The sequence below is a fragment of the Fukomys damarensis genome, unplaced genomic scaffold (assembly GCF_012274545.1).
Source record: "Fukomys damarensis isolate Sample0158 unplaced genomic scaffold, DMR_v1.0_HiC HiC_scaffold_16, whole genome shotgun sequence".
NCBI classification, from domain to species: domain Eukaryota; kingdom Metazoa; phylum Chordata; class Mammalia; order Rodentia; family Bathyergidae; genus Fukomys; species Fukomys damarensis.
This window is the reverse complement of record NW_022900928.1, coordinates 97,011,538-97,029,462: the sequence shown is the minus strand read 5'-3', so window position 1 is coordinate 97,029,462 and position 17,925 is coordinate 97,011,538. Positions and strand designations below refer to the sequence as shown.

Below are 17,925 nucleotides of genomic sequence, written 5' to 3'. Positions count from 1 at the left end.
AAAAAAAAAAAAAAAAAAAAAAAAAAAAAAAGAAGAAGAAGAAGAACAAGAACAAGAAGAGGAGGAGGAGGAGGAGGAGATGGAGAAGAACGAAAATGACATGGCCTGCATCTCTTTGGGTCTCTCAGCTGGTACCTGAGCCAAGAAGCCTCCTGCACTGAGACCTGGGCCCAGCATGCTCAGCCCAGTCCCAGAGAGCAGGCAGGAGCCCCGGCCTGGCACTAGGTCCCCCACCCCGCCCAGAGAGCACGTGGGGACACCGGGCTGCCACTCAGCAGCAGAGCGGTGTGGGTCACCGACATACTCTCTTTGTTCCTTCGCGTTCCTGTAACACGTGGCCCATTAGCTTGTCGCAGAGTGAGTTTACCCACGTTCAGTGTTTATAGCAGCACCGACACTGCATGTGAGTTAGCTACTATCACACCTCTCCCTGTGCCTCAGTTCCCTTGTCTGGAAAAGGCAGGGATTGGACTAGAGCTCCTTCGTCTTTGCTGTCAGCAATGCTGGGCAGACGATGGCAGACCCTAAGCTCAGCACTCTATACACAAAGTCAACTCGCTCCTCACCGTGCACCACGCAGTGAGAGCTGTCACCAAGCCCACTTTATGGCAGAGTGGAACTGTGAGGAGAGAGGGGGTTTATTTTAAGGCATTGGCTCACGGACTGTGGCGGCTGGCAAGTCTGCAATCTGTAGGGCAGGCTGGCAGTTTGCGAGAGTCGGGCAGGAACTGAAGCTGCAGCCTCCAGGCAGAATTTATTCTCCAAGAAACCTCAGATCTTGCTCTGAAGGCTCTCAGCTGAGTGGATCAGGGTCCCCCACATCACTGAGGGTGATCTCCCCTATGGTCCTGAATGACGGGGTTCACTCTCTGCAGAATGCCTTCCTGGCCTCATGGAGAGGAGAGCTGGGAGAAAGCAGCAGATGCCATAGCCTCACCAGGCTGACACAGAAGACTTGCCACAACAGAGGCGCAGAGAGGACAAATAACCTAGTCACTTGGACATGCTAGGAAGGGGCATCGCTTGGGCTGGTACCCGTGTCCCCTGCAGTGTACATGGAGTCTGATCGTCTCGGCACTGTCTGGAACGCTCAGAGTTCCAAGCTCCAAGCCTGTCCCTCAATGCTATCTGCTCTGTCCGACCGCTCTGACTTCCTGGCAGGTCCTGGATTTGTTGTGGCATTGTCCTTCATCCCATGACTTTTCATGAATTCTCTTCCTTCCTGGCTGATACAGTGCAACATGCATCACAGATGGGCACCTTCTCCTCTGATACTCCTGGACATTGGAGGCTTAGCACGTTTAGACAAGAACATTCTGGAGACATGGACATTGTACTCCAGGGCTGCTCTCTGCCTCTGCGCACACTCCCCGGGGCTTTCTTCACCTTCGTTTGTGAGTGATCGTGTTTCCTTCACAGCAGGAAGTTCTCCAGCCACCCCTGGCTTTCTTGTTGGATTCCATCCCCCCGAACAGCTCCCTGCTTGCACCACCCGGTAGTTGTTTCCTTGAAGAGCACCAAGCATGCACCCAAGACATATGCAGCCTCACTGCCTACACCCCAGGCTCCCTCTGCCCATCAAGTGCTATCTCTGCAAGCGGCTGCTCACCCACTCTTGGAGTCCGTTGCCAGCCCACTGCTCTTGACCAATACCAAGGGCCACTTCCGTCCCACAGCAGATGAGTCCTGGGAAAGGATGGGCGGAGAGGAGCAGCCTGTGTCCTGAGACTGTGGAACCGCCCCCGCCTTTCCACTGGGAAGGAAACTAGACCCCCAAGGCCCCACATTCTCTTGAAGCAGTGGAGGCTGGGTTTGCTTAGAGACTCTGCTGCACAGGGTTAGAAGCCTGCCTCCACTGGGCACAGTGCGATTTTGGCCATTAGAGGCACTGTCACAGCTCCAGGTCCTCTGTGTTCCTTCTGTTCATGCCCCAGGCCAAGTGATTTGGTCTGGAATGAGGTCTGGGCCTCTCCAATGCCCCTAGGGACCCTAAGAGACAGCTGAAGTGTCTGGAGGAATCCATGCCAGCTGAACTTGGGTGGCACTGCTACTGACAGGACTTTGTCGCTCTGTGAAGAATGACCAGAGCTGCTGTCTGCTGCCTAACCAAGTCCCTTCCGAGGTTATCAGGGGGTGGTGGCCTTCTGTGATCATGCTGTGAGAGCCACAATCCAACCCCTGCCAAGACCCACAGGGTGGCTGCTTTCTCGAAGTCACACCCAGCCCAGCCCCAGAGGCCATCTGACCTGCAGGAATGTGTGAGGGGTTCCTTCTCCACAGGCAACCAAAGCCCAGGGACATCGGGCACAGGACTCCTGTGGCTCAGAAGTAAGACAGGAGTTTCCGCCTGTGGGCATGGGTTGGACAGTGTCCTTTTTTCTCTCATCCTTTCCCCTGTGCAAATCTCATCTGACAATTCCCAGGCACAGATCAGAGATTTGTAGACCTTAAAGATACTAATGACAGAGACCACCACCTTCATAACAGTAAACATTTATGGAGTGCTGTAATTATTTACAATAATTTTTATGTGTTAAATAAATCTGACCTCAGTCAAAAGCAGCAGGCTCTGCTAACCAAGAAGATTAAGTAAATTGAGGTATCCTAGAAGTGTGTAATGGAAATCTCTCCAGTTTCATAACACACACACCTTTTGGTGGTTTGAGTGTTTTTGTTCTTGTTTTTTGAGACAGGGCCTTGCTATAAGGTCCAGACCGGCCTCAACCTCCCAGCGAGCCTCCCTCCTCAGCCTCTCTAGTGCTGGGATTACAGGTGTATACCACCACACCTGGCTTCTGTCCGTGGTTTTGATTCTGGGTTTCATAAACTGAGTCTCTTGTACAATTTTGAGGGGTGGCTTGGGCCAACGGCAGCCCTGTGGTACCCATGCTGGCTATGTTAAGGCCTGCTATGGAAAAATCTTGTTTCTAACTTTTTATCAAAGGGTGACCCTTGGGGATCAAGTATTCAATGTCAAGTAACACTGATAATGATAGTGATAGAAGCTCAATGTAATGATACAGAACTGGGGTCTAGCTCAGTGGTGGTGATATAGAAATGATATCAGACTTTCAATTGATATAGTGGAAATATAACTCCCAACCTGCTAGATATCAGATATGCCAAGTTCATGCTCCCCAGAATCGAAGACTGAATTCTAAGGAACAACAGAAGTTAAGAGTAAGAAAATATTTATCGAGAGACACAGCTCCCGAGAGGTGGGAGGGGACCGGAATGGGTGGACAAGGACTCTACTTTACAGGGAAAGTTTTATAGATCACAACCACGTGGGTACAATGTGGGTTAAAACTATGATCAACCAATAAGGTGACAAGCGTAGTCACTTAGGTAATAGTGATCCAACAGGGAAGCGAGTTACGTGGGAAGGTGACAAGTCTGAAGGTCTTGGTCACCCACTGAGGGGACTGATGTCTACCTAGACTTCATTAGACCAGGTCTTACCACTTTTCTCACTCCAAGAGGAAGTATGTGGGCCTGGTCATTTCATCTTTACCTGAGGCCTGGCTTTTAGCAGAGGCGCCTCCGGCCACGGTGGCAATGTATTTTCATCTTTTGCACTGACTCCCTCGAGGGCCCAATCCTGTCTGACTGCCTATAATATTTCTACCTAACTTAGCTGTCTATAATAGTAGAGTGGCAAGACCATGGTTGGATCCCAGCATTATCAAAAACATAATAACAATGAGAAGAATTATAGAACGAACACATGCTCTGTGCTTGCAATTAAACCAGGCAATTCTAATAGTCACTTCTATAATTTTCCTTCATTTTAAAAATGAGAATGAAATCCGTAATCAGAGATTAAGTGGCCAGGCCAAGGTAGGGGCAAAGGGCAAGTCTGACCCGAATCTACTGGCCCCAGAGTTGCTCGGTGTTGTTACCAAGTCTCTAAGGACAACATCCAAATAAATGACTTTTTTACATGGACCTTCAGTGCTGGGCAACTAAGAAATGTCAGAAGTCAAGATGTGCTATCTTTGACATTAAAAATACAAAGAAATCAATTTACTTTAATAACAAATAGATCAAACAACATAAAAATACATAGCAAAAGAAAGGGAAAAAAACCCTTAAGGCAAGAAGCACAGCGTTTCTTTTTAACCTTACCTTTGACAAATTTACATTCTTCTTGTGTGCCACTGGCTGCTTAATATAAAATTCTGTAGACATTTCCATGTAACGTAAGTTTTTTTCCTTTGTAAGATCCATCATATCAGGAATTCCTCTATTCACCCTATCTCTGGGGTTTTAGACAGACAATGTGTTCCCTCGGGAATAATTCATATGCCAAACTTATCACTTATCACTGTATCTAGTTGAGTTTTTCTCCCTGTCCCTCAAAACTTACCTAGCACTCACTAAATAAGGCTTACAGGTATCTTCTCTGGGCTCATGAGATTTCTGGTGATGTAGGTCATAATTTAGCAAAACAAAGTTTGCCCATTCCTGTCATCTCTATGGTATCTGGTTATTTTCCTTACTGGCTTTCCTTTTCCGACTTTTTATTTTGTTTTTTTGAGACACAATTTTGCTGTGTAGTTCAGGCTGGCCTTGAACTCAATATGTAACCCAGGCGTGGCCTCAAACTGGTGGTGAACCCCCTGCCTCAGCCTCCTGAGTGCTGGGATTGTAGGCGTGCGCCACTGCACCTAACCTCTTTTGTGAATTTATTGTCTACACATGAGAAAAGGACAATATCTCCCATGCCTACATATCTTGTCTCCTATGTGACATTGCAGAACCTCTGCAGATACAGACAGGTTTTTCTGATTTATTCATTCATTCCCATGGGAACCAACTGCAGAGGGACGTGGTCTGTGGTTTAAGCCATCCCACGGGTGCTGCATTTTGGATACCTCCTCTGGGCCAGGCCCTGGACCCCCATTCCTCCTCTTGGAGAACCAGTAACCAAGAAAGCAACAGATTTCCCCTCAGCATTTATCTCCTTTAGTCATTTCCATAAGGTGACAGTGGATCTTTACAGGGATTTCCTGTCGCATTGTCCCCTCCCCTCCTCATAGTGGAGTTGACCTCCATACAAGCCCATCGCCCAGCACAATGAGCAGAGGGTCCCTTGTTGTCACATCCAGGCACATCATAGGTGCCTGGTGTTAGTGGAATGAATGAACGTCACAGATGAGAGGAACTTGGAGATCAGCCAGTATAAAGCCCTCGGTCTGTGGATGAGGAAAGTGCGGCAGATGGCACTCAGAAATGGCCCAGGGTCACACTGAGTCTGTGGGGCTTCCCAGCTCCCAGGCCCATGCTTGCTTCTCCAGGTGTCTTAAGAACTCAGTCCCCTCTGGTAAGGAGGAGGGGAGGTGAGTGTGGAGTCCTCTGCTGCCCACCTCCAGGGCAGGAAGAGCCTGCATTCATAGGACAGGCACACACAGTATGACCAGGATCACCCCTCCCGTCCCTGCCAGGAAGAGTCCCTCTCACCTGCACTGCCTCCCTGCTGCCAGCAGCCTGGCCTGGCAATTGTCATGGATTCCCCAGGGCCATCTGGCTTCCTGTCCTCCTCGAAGCTCAGCACATGGCTGTCCGGTGAACCTGGTCTTTATTCTGCATGGTACGTCGCAGGTGGCTGTGTCCAGCTGCGTGGCAGGGCCACACGTTCCTGTCAACACCAGGCTGTGTTTCTTCCAAAAGGCACTAAAATGGGGGACAGCAGTCCCTGGTCACTCTGGGGACTGTTCTGGGGAATCCTGAGTCACTCACAAGGGGCCTGGCTCTAGGTTTGGGGCTGTGACTCAGGAGAGCTGAAGGTGATCAGCTCCGCCAAGATGAGGGGCGAGAACTCTTATCAGAAGACGTCTTTTTTCCCCTAAATGTCATATAGACAATTTTTATTGGAGCATGATGACAGAGAGTGAATAACTTAACATAAATTTGCATAATGCCAGACAGCTGCTAATTTATGATCATATTAAAACACAAAGTTTTGTAGTTTGAGGCATTTAAAGGCCTTAATCTTCGGAAACTTTCCCTCCTGTTTGCTGTTTGTTTATTACTTACTTAGGGTTGCCAGATAAAATATTGGCATCTGGTCACATTTGAATTTCAGATAAACAGTGGCTTGTTTTTTAGCACAGCTCGTGCACTATTTGGGATATACTTATACTAAAAAATTAGTCACTGTACACCTGAAATTCACATTTAACTGGCTGCTTATGCTTGTTTGTTTGATGAATCTGGCAACTCTGTAGTAACTTTCATGGGCAGTTTAACCCGGCCTGGATCTTTGCTGGCAGGAAGAAAGGGGCTGTCACTCTGGGAAGGCTGACCTCTGGGACCGTAAATGTCTTTGTTATGGGGGAGCCTGGTGCGCCCAGGAGCACTAACAGAATCAAGGGGAACAGATTATACTGGGCAGTGATCTCGAACCTTTAAGAGACCAAGTTCCCAAACTACAACCCAAAACCCTCTTATCTATCGCCAAGGGCCCACACTGCAATTAAACCTGAGTATCTGATGCTTGGTTGCGGGGTGATTTGGCGGGAAGGCTCTGCATGCCCACTGCCGTACCTCTGCCATAGGTTTCCCACCAGCGCTGCCAAGGATCAGTAGCTCAGGCCGGTCTTGAACTCACAAATGTCCCCATCTCAGCCTCCTGAGTGCTGGGATTACAGATGTGTGTCACTGCCCTGGCTTTTCTGTCTTTTTTAATGCTGGTCTGGACGCCTACATTAAACTCAGTTCCCTGCAGGATCACCACCACCTCCACTTTGAAAAAACACTGTGTTAGCAGATCACAGTTCAGGAGAGGGAAGAGCAGTTTTTAAAAACCACATGACAAATGAGGAAAGATGTCAGATCAGTTACAAGACCCTCTGAGTCTGTTTCTGTTCATTTGTGGCCAAACTAATAAAATGTAGCCCCACCCCACCCCACTCCCAGCCTGCCCTTTAGTTTCATTCTGCCGCTCTTTCTAGTATACCAGCGCTGGGATCCACTTCTGCTGCATTCTATGTACCTATATTGCTTGCATACTATTTTCTTGTCACCTGTTATTCTTCTCAAATTTCCAACTTTGTTATCATTTCTGACTTGAACCAATCACATCACTGCCAGGGTGTCCGCCTAGCTTAAATCAACACTGAAACTCATTCATCTGGGTTCTCACCCTTTGACCTTTAGCCTCTCCCTGGTGAGAGCCAGTCTCACTATTTCCATGCCTCTTGATCTCCGCAGCAAATCTTCCTGTGCTCCCCTGGGACTGGCACCGCTGGTGACATAAGGAAAATATAGTAACATATTTGCTGCCCTTTCCCTGCTCTAGGAAGTATGTGGGCATCTATCACAAATACTCCCTTTTAGAGTCGAAAACACAGATCCTCAGAGAGGTTAAGTATTTTCCTCGGGTCACATAGCAAATCCAGAATTCCAGTCTTCTTTCTACAACTCTTGTGCTCTGTCATCAGGACACAGGGCTGCCGAGCAGCATGGCCTGCAAACAAGGAAGCTGGCAGGAATCTGTGTATGTTGCCATGCTCAGTCCAAATGCTGTAGCGTGGTACCATCGTGTGGTACCTACCCTCTGGATTTTCTCCAGAGCTGTCCACTCCACGTGCATTGTTCCAGTTGTGATAGTTTCCAAAGAAACCCTTGTCCTTACAGCTCCTTTTCTGCTCTTCATGTTACCTTCTGCAGGTCGCCTCAGCTCCTAGCATCCAATCCCGGTGCTTCCAAGATTTTCATTAGCTCATTGGTCCATGTGCACAGAAACTGATCATGCACTCTCCTTCCCTGCCATAGGAGACACTTTTGCTTTGGTCCCTCTTGGCCCCAGCAGGAGCTGCCAGCAGCCCCCCAAGTGCACAGCAAGACTCACAAAGAGCCGCGTGCGGGCCCCACGGCCCTCCTGCCAATGTCACCGGCACCCACCCCATGCTGAGGTGGGCTGAGGGCTCAGCGTGCCTTTGGGCTCCAACTCCCTTTACTCAAACCAAAGCCGGACCCTGTGCCCTGCCTGTGACCCTGGTGACAACATGGGTCCTCCCCAAGCTTATGGGCCTCGCCTGCCGAAGGGGGCAATAACAGTGCTCTCCCAGGTGCCAGGCTGTGACGTGGGACTGTCACAAACAAATGACATGGAAAGCACTCAGCACAGAGCAGTACCTCTATTATTTTTTATTTTGCTATTGTGGTCAAATTTTCCAAATTGTTGCTCCCATTATACAGAGCTATCTGAAAAGCCAGACAATTCAAAATATTGACCTTTCATGGCCATTTTGACTTTGGGGAAGAGCCAGAAGTCACATGGTGTCAGGTCTGGCGAATGAGATGGATGAGGACACAGCGTCATGTTTTTAATGCGCCTGCCTTTCTGTGGGATGGCGCTCAGAGGCAGCATTCACTGGATTTTTTATCATGAGTCATAAAGACACTCAGGAAAGAGGACTTCCCGAGCTGGTTCAGAAAGGGGCAAGGACAATGAGATAAGTGTTTGAAGTGACAGGGAAGTGAGGGGGCTTCATGGCAATGTGTTTTTACTATACTAAATGTTCTTATTTACATATTCACAGTTTATAGTATTTTGATCTCACCGCGTATCTCCACATGATTGGTCATTTCTCTGATGGGAAAGCTCAGGACTGAGGCCACTTCCTTGGCACTGTGCCTGTCTGGTCTCCCCCTGTGTCCTGATTTCACAGAAACCCATTTTCAGGGCCCCCAAGCCTAAAACATTCACCTAATTATAAAATACAAGTTTGATTACAACAGAATCCTTTTGCTAAGATCACTCATCAGAAGGCAAGGTAATTCGCGGGGCCATTAAAAGCTTTCTGAAATTAGTTCCAGACATTTTTGCTTTGGAACTATATGATCACTGCCCTGGTTTTCTCGCAGGAACATATTTTTTAGTAAAATATGTCAGGACACTAAGTCATCTGGGAGTCCTAGAGATGAGAGGAGGTGGACCAGGTATCTTTACCTTGGCCTAAAAGACCATGGGGATCTTGGGGATCTCCCAGACCCTAAAGGACAGTGCACCGCCCTGAAGGAATGGTGGTTTTCTAACAGGCAGGTTAGGACTGTTCCTTGACTCTGAGCAGGGCCAGCTAAGGTCAGAGAAGAGAGGTAACAGAGAGGAGGGGAAGTCAATCGGTCTGGGACCCTCCCCCACTGAGCTGCAGAGACAGTAGGTAAGGTGGTTGTTGTTCCCGGGGCCCAGGCCAGGACCCCAGATGAAGGTGAAGAATGAGGCTGGAATGCTCTCCGGCTAAGCACACCGAGCAAGGGCTCAGGAATCTCAGGTGGCCCTGTCCCTTCCCAAAGAGCTGCCCCAGCCCTGCAGCCACGTGGGATGAGCACGACCCTCGCCAGCTGGAGCAGCCTGTGTTTTACACCATGTCAGGTCCAAGAGGACCCATGAGGCTGGCGCAAGGGCTGCTCCCAGGCGAGCTGAGCAGAGCCCCACAGCACACTCCTCTCTCCAGGCCAGGGTCCATGGACACTGCAGGCCCCCAGTCCTGCCTGCCCCGTTCGCCCAGGGCCCTCCTGTTGCCAACTTCTGTGGTCCCAAGAGGGTCCATTTATGTGTTAGGGCTAGGTTTCTGTCCCACCTTATAAATCATTTTTTATTTTTATTTTTTTAGTAGAGAAGATTAAACCTAGGACCTTCATACTCAACTGTATCCCCAGCCATTCCTTCGTTTATATTTTGAGACAATATCTCACTAAGTTGCTAAACTGCCCCAGGCTGGGCTCCAATTTATGATCCTCCTGCCTCAGCCTCCCAGAGTGCTGAGATTACAGATGTGGGCCACCATATTAGGCTTCTGCCTTTTGATTTTAAGCATCTATGGTGCTTGGATCCTTAGCCATCTGTACGTCACAGTCAAAGAGTCGTGAGAGTGCCAAGTGCAGCCTTGCCTGCCTTGTTGAGAAAACGATTCCTCCCATGCCTCTCCCTCATGGTCACAGGCTTTGGCATCCAGGAGACTTGAGCTTTCATTTACGAGCCCCTCTTTAAGCCTGACTCTGCTGTCTTTGCCTGCTGACCTCACGCACAAGCCCTCAGAGTTGGTTTGCTCATCTGTAAAGCAAAACTCTGTGAAATGCCACAAGAGGACCACCCTTGCCTGCCCTGCCAGACACGGTCAGCAAGTGCTCCTGCAGGCCTTCAGCTTTGCTTCAAACCATGGCCCCCTTGGTCCGCTCCTGCCCCTCACCCGGAGCCAGGCTCGGAGGTCGTCCCAGCCTGAAGCCCCCCATCCCACACTCCGCGGGGTCTAGGTCTACGGGCAGCTCTAGCAGCCTTGCAGGAATGTGCCCAATGCCTGTGTCTCCCCATGAAAGCAGCACCCCAAGAGCATAGAGGTGGGGTATTCACTCCAGCCTGTCCACGCAGAGGTGCTTCCCAGACCTGCTTCCGGTCTAGCGGCACACAACCCTCACAGACCCCAGAGAGTCCCACTCCTGCGTCCCCTGGGAGACACAGATGCTCATCTCATACCCTCGTCTAGAGCCAGGTTGCCTGACCTGGATCCGAAAGGCCCCAGCTCAGCCCCACCCACCCCATCAGGCCACTCCCTCTGCACCACCGCCTCTACACCTCGCTTCCCTCCTGTCATTCCCCTCTCTGCCTGCTTGTGTGGCTATGAACTTGACCTCTGCTGCTTTCTGGACTTAGGATCCCGCAAACCTCCCTGCAGCCAGCTGCCCTGCCACCCCACAAGGCCTCCTTGGGACACCATCACCCCGACACCTGGAGGGACCCTGCCTGCCATCACCCTCGGGCTGTCCTTCTGAGACACCTGTGTGGGGTGCACTGGGGGTGTCTCGGGCCGCAGGGCCACACACTCGCTGGGCACGTGACCGGGGCAGCAGACACCAAGACAAAAGAAACCCGAGGTTCGGTAAGATCCGAGGCCAAAACAAATCACCATGGTTAGCAGGTGCTGCCGTCACAGTCCCTGGGCTGGGACGCGGCTGGAGACGGGCAGGAACGGCAGAGAAACACGCACCAATAAAACGGCAATGAATGGTGGGCGGCGAGGGAGCTCGTTTCTGTGTTGTTCCAAAACCTTGTTTAAGTGCTTTTATTGTTTCTGTGTGAGAGAACACAAATGCTTCTGTGAAAATTGCTTCAGCAGAAGCCTCATCTTCTGTGGGAGATCTTCATACTCCTCTGCCCACCATGGAGGTCCTGGCCTCCACGGTGCCCACAGTCCCCTCTGCCCCCAGAGCGTCCCCTGGGCTCCCTCTCCCCAGGGACTGTGCACCGCCCATCTCCATCCTGGCCATGCAGCAGGCACAAGGCGACACCAGCCAGCAAGGATGTCAGGGTAGAGGGGAAGCAGCTCAGCAGCAAGGGAACCCAGCAGGTTGCTGAGTGGATCCTTATAGAACAGATGAAATTTTTATTAGAAAAAAGTATTGATTTCTCCAGAGAATCAGTCAGTCAGTAAACGCATACAGGCACAGCACACATCCACAGAGGACCCTTTATCAACAGGGCTTGGCAGTGGTGACACCTTTTTGGTGTTTCATCCCACATTAGAATGGCCCAATAGCAGAGATAAGAAACCCAAAGCAGAACAACCCAACGGGGACTGGGTTAAAGCCCGAAAGCACCACGGTTCTGTCTGGAGGAGGGGCTGGCCATGGAATGGGCGACCATTGTGCCCCAGGTGACTTTTGTGACAGGGCTTGAGGGCCACAGGCCGGCTGCCCTACAGATGGGAGGCCTTAGCTGGGAGTACCCAGCTCTCCACCCGCACCCCTCTCCCATGTACAGTGGCCATGTGAGGTCACGGGGTGGGGAGGACCCATGGAGTAGTCCGTCCACCCCTACCCCAGCACGCACTGTGTCCTCCACGTCTGCTCCAGGAATATGGTTTCTACACGGCCCCTTAGAAACAGATGGATTGGTATGCACCCTGAAGAAGACTCACAAGCAGTGCCTCGTAAGAAACCCCCACAGAACCCTAAGGAGGGCTCTTGACCAGGATGCTTTGAGTATGACTTCTCCCCATTTTACAGATGAGCAAACTGAGGCTCGGGGAGGCTTGTCACTGCCTATGTCTTCTAGCAGGGCCTGCTAGATTGTGCATCTCTGCCCATTCATTTATGATTCTGCCTTCTGATCACATAGCTCAAAATCCCTAAGAGTTTATTATAAAAGAGAAAAGATGAACTACTCCTTAGATTTATATTTTACCTGAAAACTTACTCTTAAGTAAAGTTGGATCTGCCTTAAAGCTTAGCCTATTTGATGGAATTATTCTTTTATACGTAATGAGTGAGAATTTCTGTGTGTGCAAAGTGAGGGCTATCTGACCTTGCAGGGCTGTGGGTCCAGACTCATACTGGGAGGGCTGAACCCACCTAACTCTGAGTTTTGTCCACTCTGCTCCGGACTTGTTCCTTGGTTCACACCACTAAGAGCTCTGGTCCAGTTGCATCTCTTTCACCTTAGTATGAACATTGCAATGTAAACCTGCAACCCCAGCACTTGGGAGGCTGAGGCAGGAGGATTACTGCTAGTTGGAAGCCAGCCTGGGCTACATAGAGACACCCTGGCTCCAAAAATAACCAAAATAATTTAGCATGAACAGTACCCCCTATAGCTGCTAGATTTAACAGACACGAATAAAGAGTATCTACTTAAATTCACATTCTATATGAATAATATTTTTTCAAGTATAAGAATATACCATGCAATCTTTGGGATGTATTTATAGTATTTTTTAAAGTACTTCTAGTAACTTCTGGTTTTCCCTAGCTGAGGCTGCTAACACCAAATAACCACAGACTGCTGCTTAATCAATAGGCACTTATGGCTCTCAGTTCTGGAGGCCTGGAAGGCGAAGGCAGACTTAGGTCCTGGTAAAACCTTGCTTCCTGCACAGCTGATGGCCACCTTTGCACTGATACCTGGTCTTTCCTAGTGCTGCCCCAAAGAAGAGACAGAAAGAACAAGAAAGCAAGCATGCCGTCTCTGGCCCACCACTGGGACTCATGCTCGTGTCCCTCTGTAACCGTAACTGACCCCTGATACCATCACCCGGGGGTGGGGGCTCCAGCATGCAGCTCTTAGGGACACTCAGCCTGTCACAGTGTATCCAGAATTCACATTCACTGGCTGTCCTGTGGTTTACTTGGCAAGCCTATGAGCAGAGCCCCCAAGACTGGGCAAACTGAAGTACTGATCTGCAGCACAAAGTAGAAAGAAATGCAAAGCCGATGGTTCAAGTTCACAGTAACTTTCACACAATAAACCAAAAAGCAAAGTGTGCTCCACAATTTCTCATGACTTGAACACTGAAAACGCCATCTATGTGTCCCTTAGATATTTTTTCCTTAATCTTGGTTTTTGTGGATAAACCTGTCTCTTTCTAGTGCAGAGGGACAGAAAGCACAGTGCTGGACCCATGTCCAGATCTACTGTTGCTTCTGCCTCTGAATTGCTGTGTGGTTTGGGCAGTCCCTTCACCTCTCTGGGCTGTGGCTGAGCTCCTGGAGCCTCTCTCTCTTTCCTTTTTATTGTCATATGACTGATCACCAGTGCCAGCAGCAACATGAGTCTCTTTCTCCTAAACTGGCCCCAGAAACGTACCTCTCTTCTTGGCAGTCGTTGCACTCTGGGACCAGACTCCATTCAGGTCTCTGGACCTCACGCTTGAGCAAACACGATCCTCGGTTTTTATTTCTTTTTTCCACTTTGGGCTCAACTCTCCCCACTGATCTCCTGAGCTGTGAGAAAGGACTGAGCGGGCAAGAGGGAATCAAAGCTGAGCTGGAAAAAATCCTGCTACAATAAATTGCATCACAGTGGAGATCTCTTTCCAACCAGAATATTCTGAGCCCAGACAATGGCTCATTTATTTCAAGCTATATTCAAAACAAAAGAATTCCAGGCCAACAAAAGGATTTCTCCAGGTCCTTGGAGTTGATTGCAAAGGGATTTAAGTGCTATTCAATGACAGAGTCCAGGCATGCAGAAGGGAGATAAACCCAAGACGGTCCCCAGGAAAGGCTGTGACCTCCTGTGGGCTTGTCCCCCAGTGACAGCGTGAGACAGAAGCACCCCAGGCTCTGCCTAGGAGGACATGTGGGTAAATATTTGGGTGGTGCTGGCTGCCACTGCAATAGTGACGAGTGGGGAGGAGAGGAAATGGCCCCTGCCTGCTGGCCCCTGTGATGATCCACTTTTATAAACATCCAGGCAGGCAGACACGAAAGGCTCCGGGGCTTTGCAAACACGTTTCATATTCCACGGTCAGCGGAGTCCCGGCTGGCTCCTAGAATGGGGTGGCAGAGGAGGCAGGAAACAGAGGGCAGGGAGGGGTCTGGAGCCAGCTTCTAAATTTAACACGCAGCAGTGGCTTTTAGGCGAGTAGATAAAAAAATAAATTCCAGTGCTCAAAGCTCTTATCTTTGTTTACCATTTCCCCAAACAGTGAGTGAGCCGCACTCTGACTCTAGGCTGCTTTATCAAGAAGATATGCACAGGAAGGAGGGCTGGACGTGGGGTGGGCCGGGCTAACAGAGCGAGCTGACCCGTCCACCTTCCCATGACATTTGCTCGGTCTGGTAGAGTGACTAGGCTCCACTGAGGTCACCAGGCTGCCCTGGGGTAGATGGGAGTGGCCATCATACATCAGACCAATCAGAGCCAGAAGGCACCTTAGGGTCACCCGCATCACATGCCCACTGATGAGGATCGGTCACATCCTTCAGTGACCTTTCCAGATGCTTTGTCACTACTTTTGAAAATCCCTAATGGGCTAAGTTGTAGCTGCTCAGAAATCCAACCTGGGGTTGAGTCACAGTCCCTGTGGGACTCCACCAACACCTGGCCCCAAACTCAGCTGTGACATGGAGTTGCACAGCCCTTTTCTCTGTCGCCTGCTGCCTCAAAGACATGTGACTGTGATGAGAGTCACCGGGTCTGCCTGCTCGCCTCTGACCCCCGATGCTCCCTCTGGCCTCTCCTCTGGTTGACAGCACACTGGCTTTCCAGGTCCTGCCTCCCCCGTTCCCAAGCAGGAAATGTCCCAGACATTGTCCAGGGTCCCTTACTTTCCAGTAGCCCTACCATCTTCTCCTGGGCACCACTGAAGGGTCAGTCCTGGGCTCTGGTGCTTGTCCTGTTTGCCCCTGGCCACCTCTGTGTGGCTGAGGCCTTCCCACTTCTAGACAGAAGTTGCTGCCCCCAGGGCAATGACTTCCTCCCTGCTCCTTCAGCCACCCAGGAGCAAAGCCTGGGGACTGCTTTTTCCTCCTTCATTCCTTGATCCTTTTATCCCAAGCCCCTTCCCCTGGCAGCTTTTCCAATATGGAGGCTGCATGCAGAATCCCTTGGGGGCCTTTGAAAACAACACCCATTCCTGTGCTCAGTCCAGACTGCGCACATCTGAGTGTTCCAGGCGGGTCCGGGTTGGAGTGGAGGTCCACTGCCTGGAGCTCATTATGTTTGCCTGGACTCCTGCAATAGCTTCACGTCCCACTGACCCATTCTCCAACTTGCTATTCCAACCACTCCAGCATCATCGTCAGATCACAAAACAGCACCATCTTCACGACATTTCCTCTGCTCCTCAGAACACTTCAGCGACTCCACCATACAATAAATCTCTGAATGAACACAGATGATTTCCCAAACACACAGTAAGTTCTGCATGCTCTGGGATCAGATCTTGTCTCTCTCCAACCCTCCACACACACTGCTCAGCACTGTCTGTGCAGTGAGTAAAAACTTTTCTGCAAATTAAGCACAGCTCACTCCTGCCCCAGTGCAGAGAAAATGCACAGGAGATTTAAGCATCATTTACTGAGGGGTTCATTTCTCTAAGCATCAGAGTCACCTGTGAATAATGTGTGCTGGTATGGACAGAACCCTAAATATTACAGAGCAGCACATAATTCAAAGACACAAATCTATTTGATACCAGAATGCATTTTTGCTTATGAGAGCTTGCATCTGATAATTGGGACAATTTTTTAAAATTAGGTTATCAGATGTGTCTTATTTTGTTCCTACCCCACACTATAGGAATAACTCTGCTCCCAAAAATAATTCTGTTTCTTTCTCTTAACCCTTTCCTGGAACAGAGATAATGGTTAAATTTCAGAATGTTAGAGGGGGTAGAGGAAGTGGGTGGGTGGAGGCCATAGAGTAAATAAAACTAGGATGTCAACACACTGCTTTCTAACTGATTCATCATAATTCTAGACAGCACAGACCATCAGTCTGTAAACTGTTTGGAATATCTACTAAAGCTGAGCATAGACATCCCTAATGACCCAGCAATTCCACTCCAAGATACATACCCAAAAGAAATGTGTGCCTATGGTCACCAAAAACCACACCTGAGAATATTCTCAGTGGCCCGACACAGTGGTACACACCTATAATCCTAGCTACTTGGGAGGCTAAGGCAGAGGAATGGGGAGTTCAAGGCCAGCCTGGGTCACTTATGGACACCCTGTGTCCTAGTCATTTTCTCATCACTAGTGTACAATATCCAACACCCCCAAGGAGAGGAGGGATGCTTATTTGGGCCCATGGGCTTTAGAGTTTTCAGTACCTAGTTGGCCACCTCCAGGACAGCAGTGACACGGTGGAAAGGCCTGGGTGGAGGAAAGCTGCTCACATCATGGTACCCAGGAAGCGGAGAGGAAGAGAGGAGCCACCTCCCCACCATGGTCCCTCCTAACAGCACACTCAACTCCTGAACTTATCAGTGGGTGAATCCACTGGTGAGCACAGAGCCTCATGATCCAATCGTCTCCTGAAAGCCCTGCCTCTGAGCCCAGGAGGCTTTCGGGGACACATTCTCCAGCTAAACCCTATCACCTGTCTCAAAAAAAAAAAAAAAAAAAAAAAAAAAAAAAGAAGGCAGGGCACTATGGCACATGCCTGTAATCCCAGCACTCTGGGAGAATGAGGCAAGAGGATTACAGATTGGAGCCCAGCCTGGGTAATTTCCCAAGACACTGACACAAAAATAAAAATGGGCTGGGGATGTGGCCCAGTGCAAGGGCCTCGGGTTCAATCCCCAGTACTGCAGACAGACAGACAGGAAGGAAGGAAGGAAGGAAAAGAGAGGAAGCAGGGAAAGGAGGGAAGAAAGAAAGAAGGGAGGGAAAGAATGTTCCTATCAGCTTTCCTGAAAGGCCACAAACTAGGAGCAGCTACTGCCGTTTGAAAAGATGACTGCACAGCTCTGTGCTAGTAGCGGTCACACACGGACATCACAGCCGTACAAAGCACGGGTGGTTCTCACATGCAGTGTGGAGCGAAAGAAGCTGAAGAAGACCAGACAGTCCACCGATGCAAAGCACAAGGAAAAGGCCTAAGTTGTCTCCATTCCAAGTTGGCCGAGACAGGAACAGGCCATGGGATGCCTCGGAGTTCTGCGTCTTTGTCCAGCCACCAGCACGTAGCGTGTGCTTGCTCTGTGGAAACTCCTGAGCCCCCGACTTCTGTTTGTGCTGTAAGTTTCTGGACACCTGCTACTGCTCCGTAACATACACAAGAGGAAAGGACAAAAGACAGAGGCTGGAGAGAAGGAAAGGAGGCCTGGGGAGCCGGGGTATCATGGAAAAGGACTGGAATCTGCAGGCCACAGACAAGTTATCTGACCTCTGAACGTCTGGGATTTATTCTCACTTATAAAAGAGACCCCAGAAGGGCCGGGGATTTAGCTCAGTGGTGCCGTCGCCTGCCTCGCAAGTACAAGGTGCCAAGTTCGATCCCGAGTTTGTTCCCCAGTACCCCCAAAAAAGATACCCCAAAAGTTACCCTACCTCCTTCGAGGTGTGGCTGGGGACTGAATGGTACATAGATGCACAAGGCTAAGTCCTGTTGCGATTACCGAAGCCTGAAGACAGGGACTGCACACAGGGTCAGCACAATACACGAAGCCCAGCACCACGGCGCCCACATCC

The 17,925-nt window shown here is 49.9% G+C and overlaps 1 protein-coding gene and 1 long non-coding RNA gene across 4 annotated transcripts in view; one reads left to right on the top strand and one right to left on the bottom strand.

The window, feature by feature from the left end:
• LOC117286356 overlaps positions 1-13,883 on the bottom strand; it is a 119,381-nt gene extending 105,498 nt beyond the window's left edge. Inside the window, exon 1 of the long non-coding RNA XR_004517506.1 lies at positions 13,589-13,883. This is a non-coding gene — a long non-coding RNA (uncharacterized LOC117286356). The remainder of the gene's footprint in view (positions 1-13,588) is intronic.
• Tbxas1 (thromboxane A synthase 1) overlaps positions 1-17,925 on the top strand; it is a 153,632-nt gene that overhangs the window by 118,683 nt on the left and 17,024 nt on the right. The window contains exon 10 of one of the 3 annotated variants that reach the window (XM_010631671.3): positions 10,661-11,354. The exons of the other annotated variants lie outside the window; for them this stretch is intronic. Within the exon in view, the coding sequence (XP_010629973.1) occupies positions 10,661-11,011 (351 nt within the window). The 3' untranslated portion in view covers positions 11,012-11,354. Of the gene's footprint in view, positions 1-10,660; positions 11,355-17,925 lie in introns of those variants that run through there. 3 annotated transcript variants of the gene reach the window in all.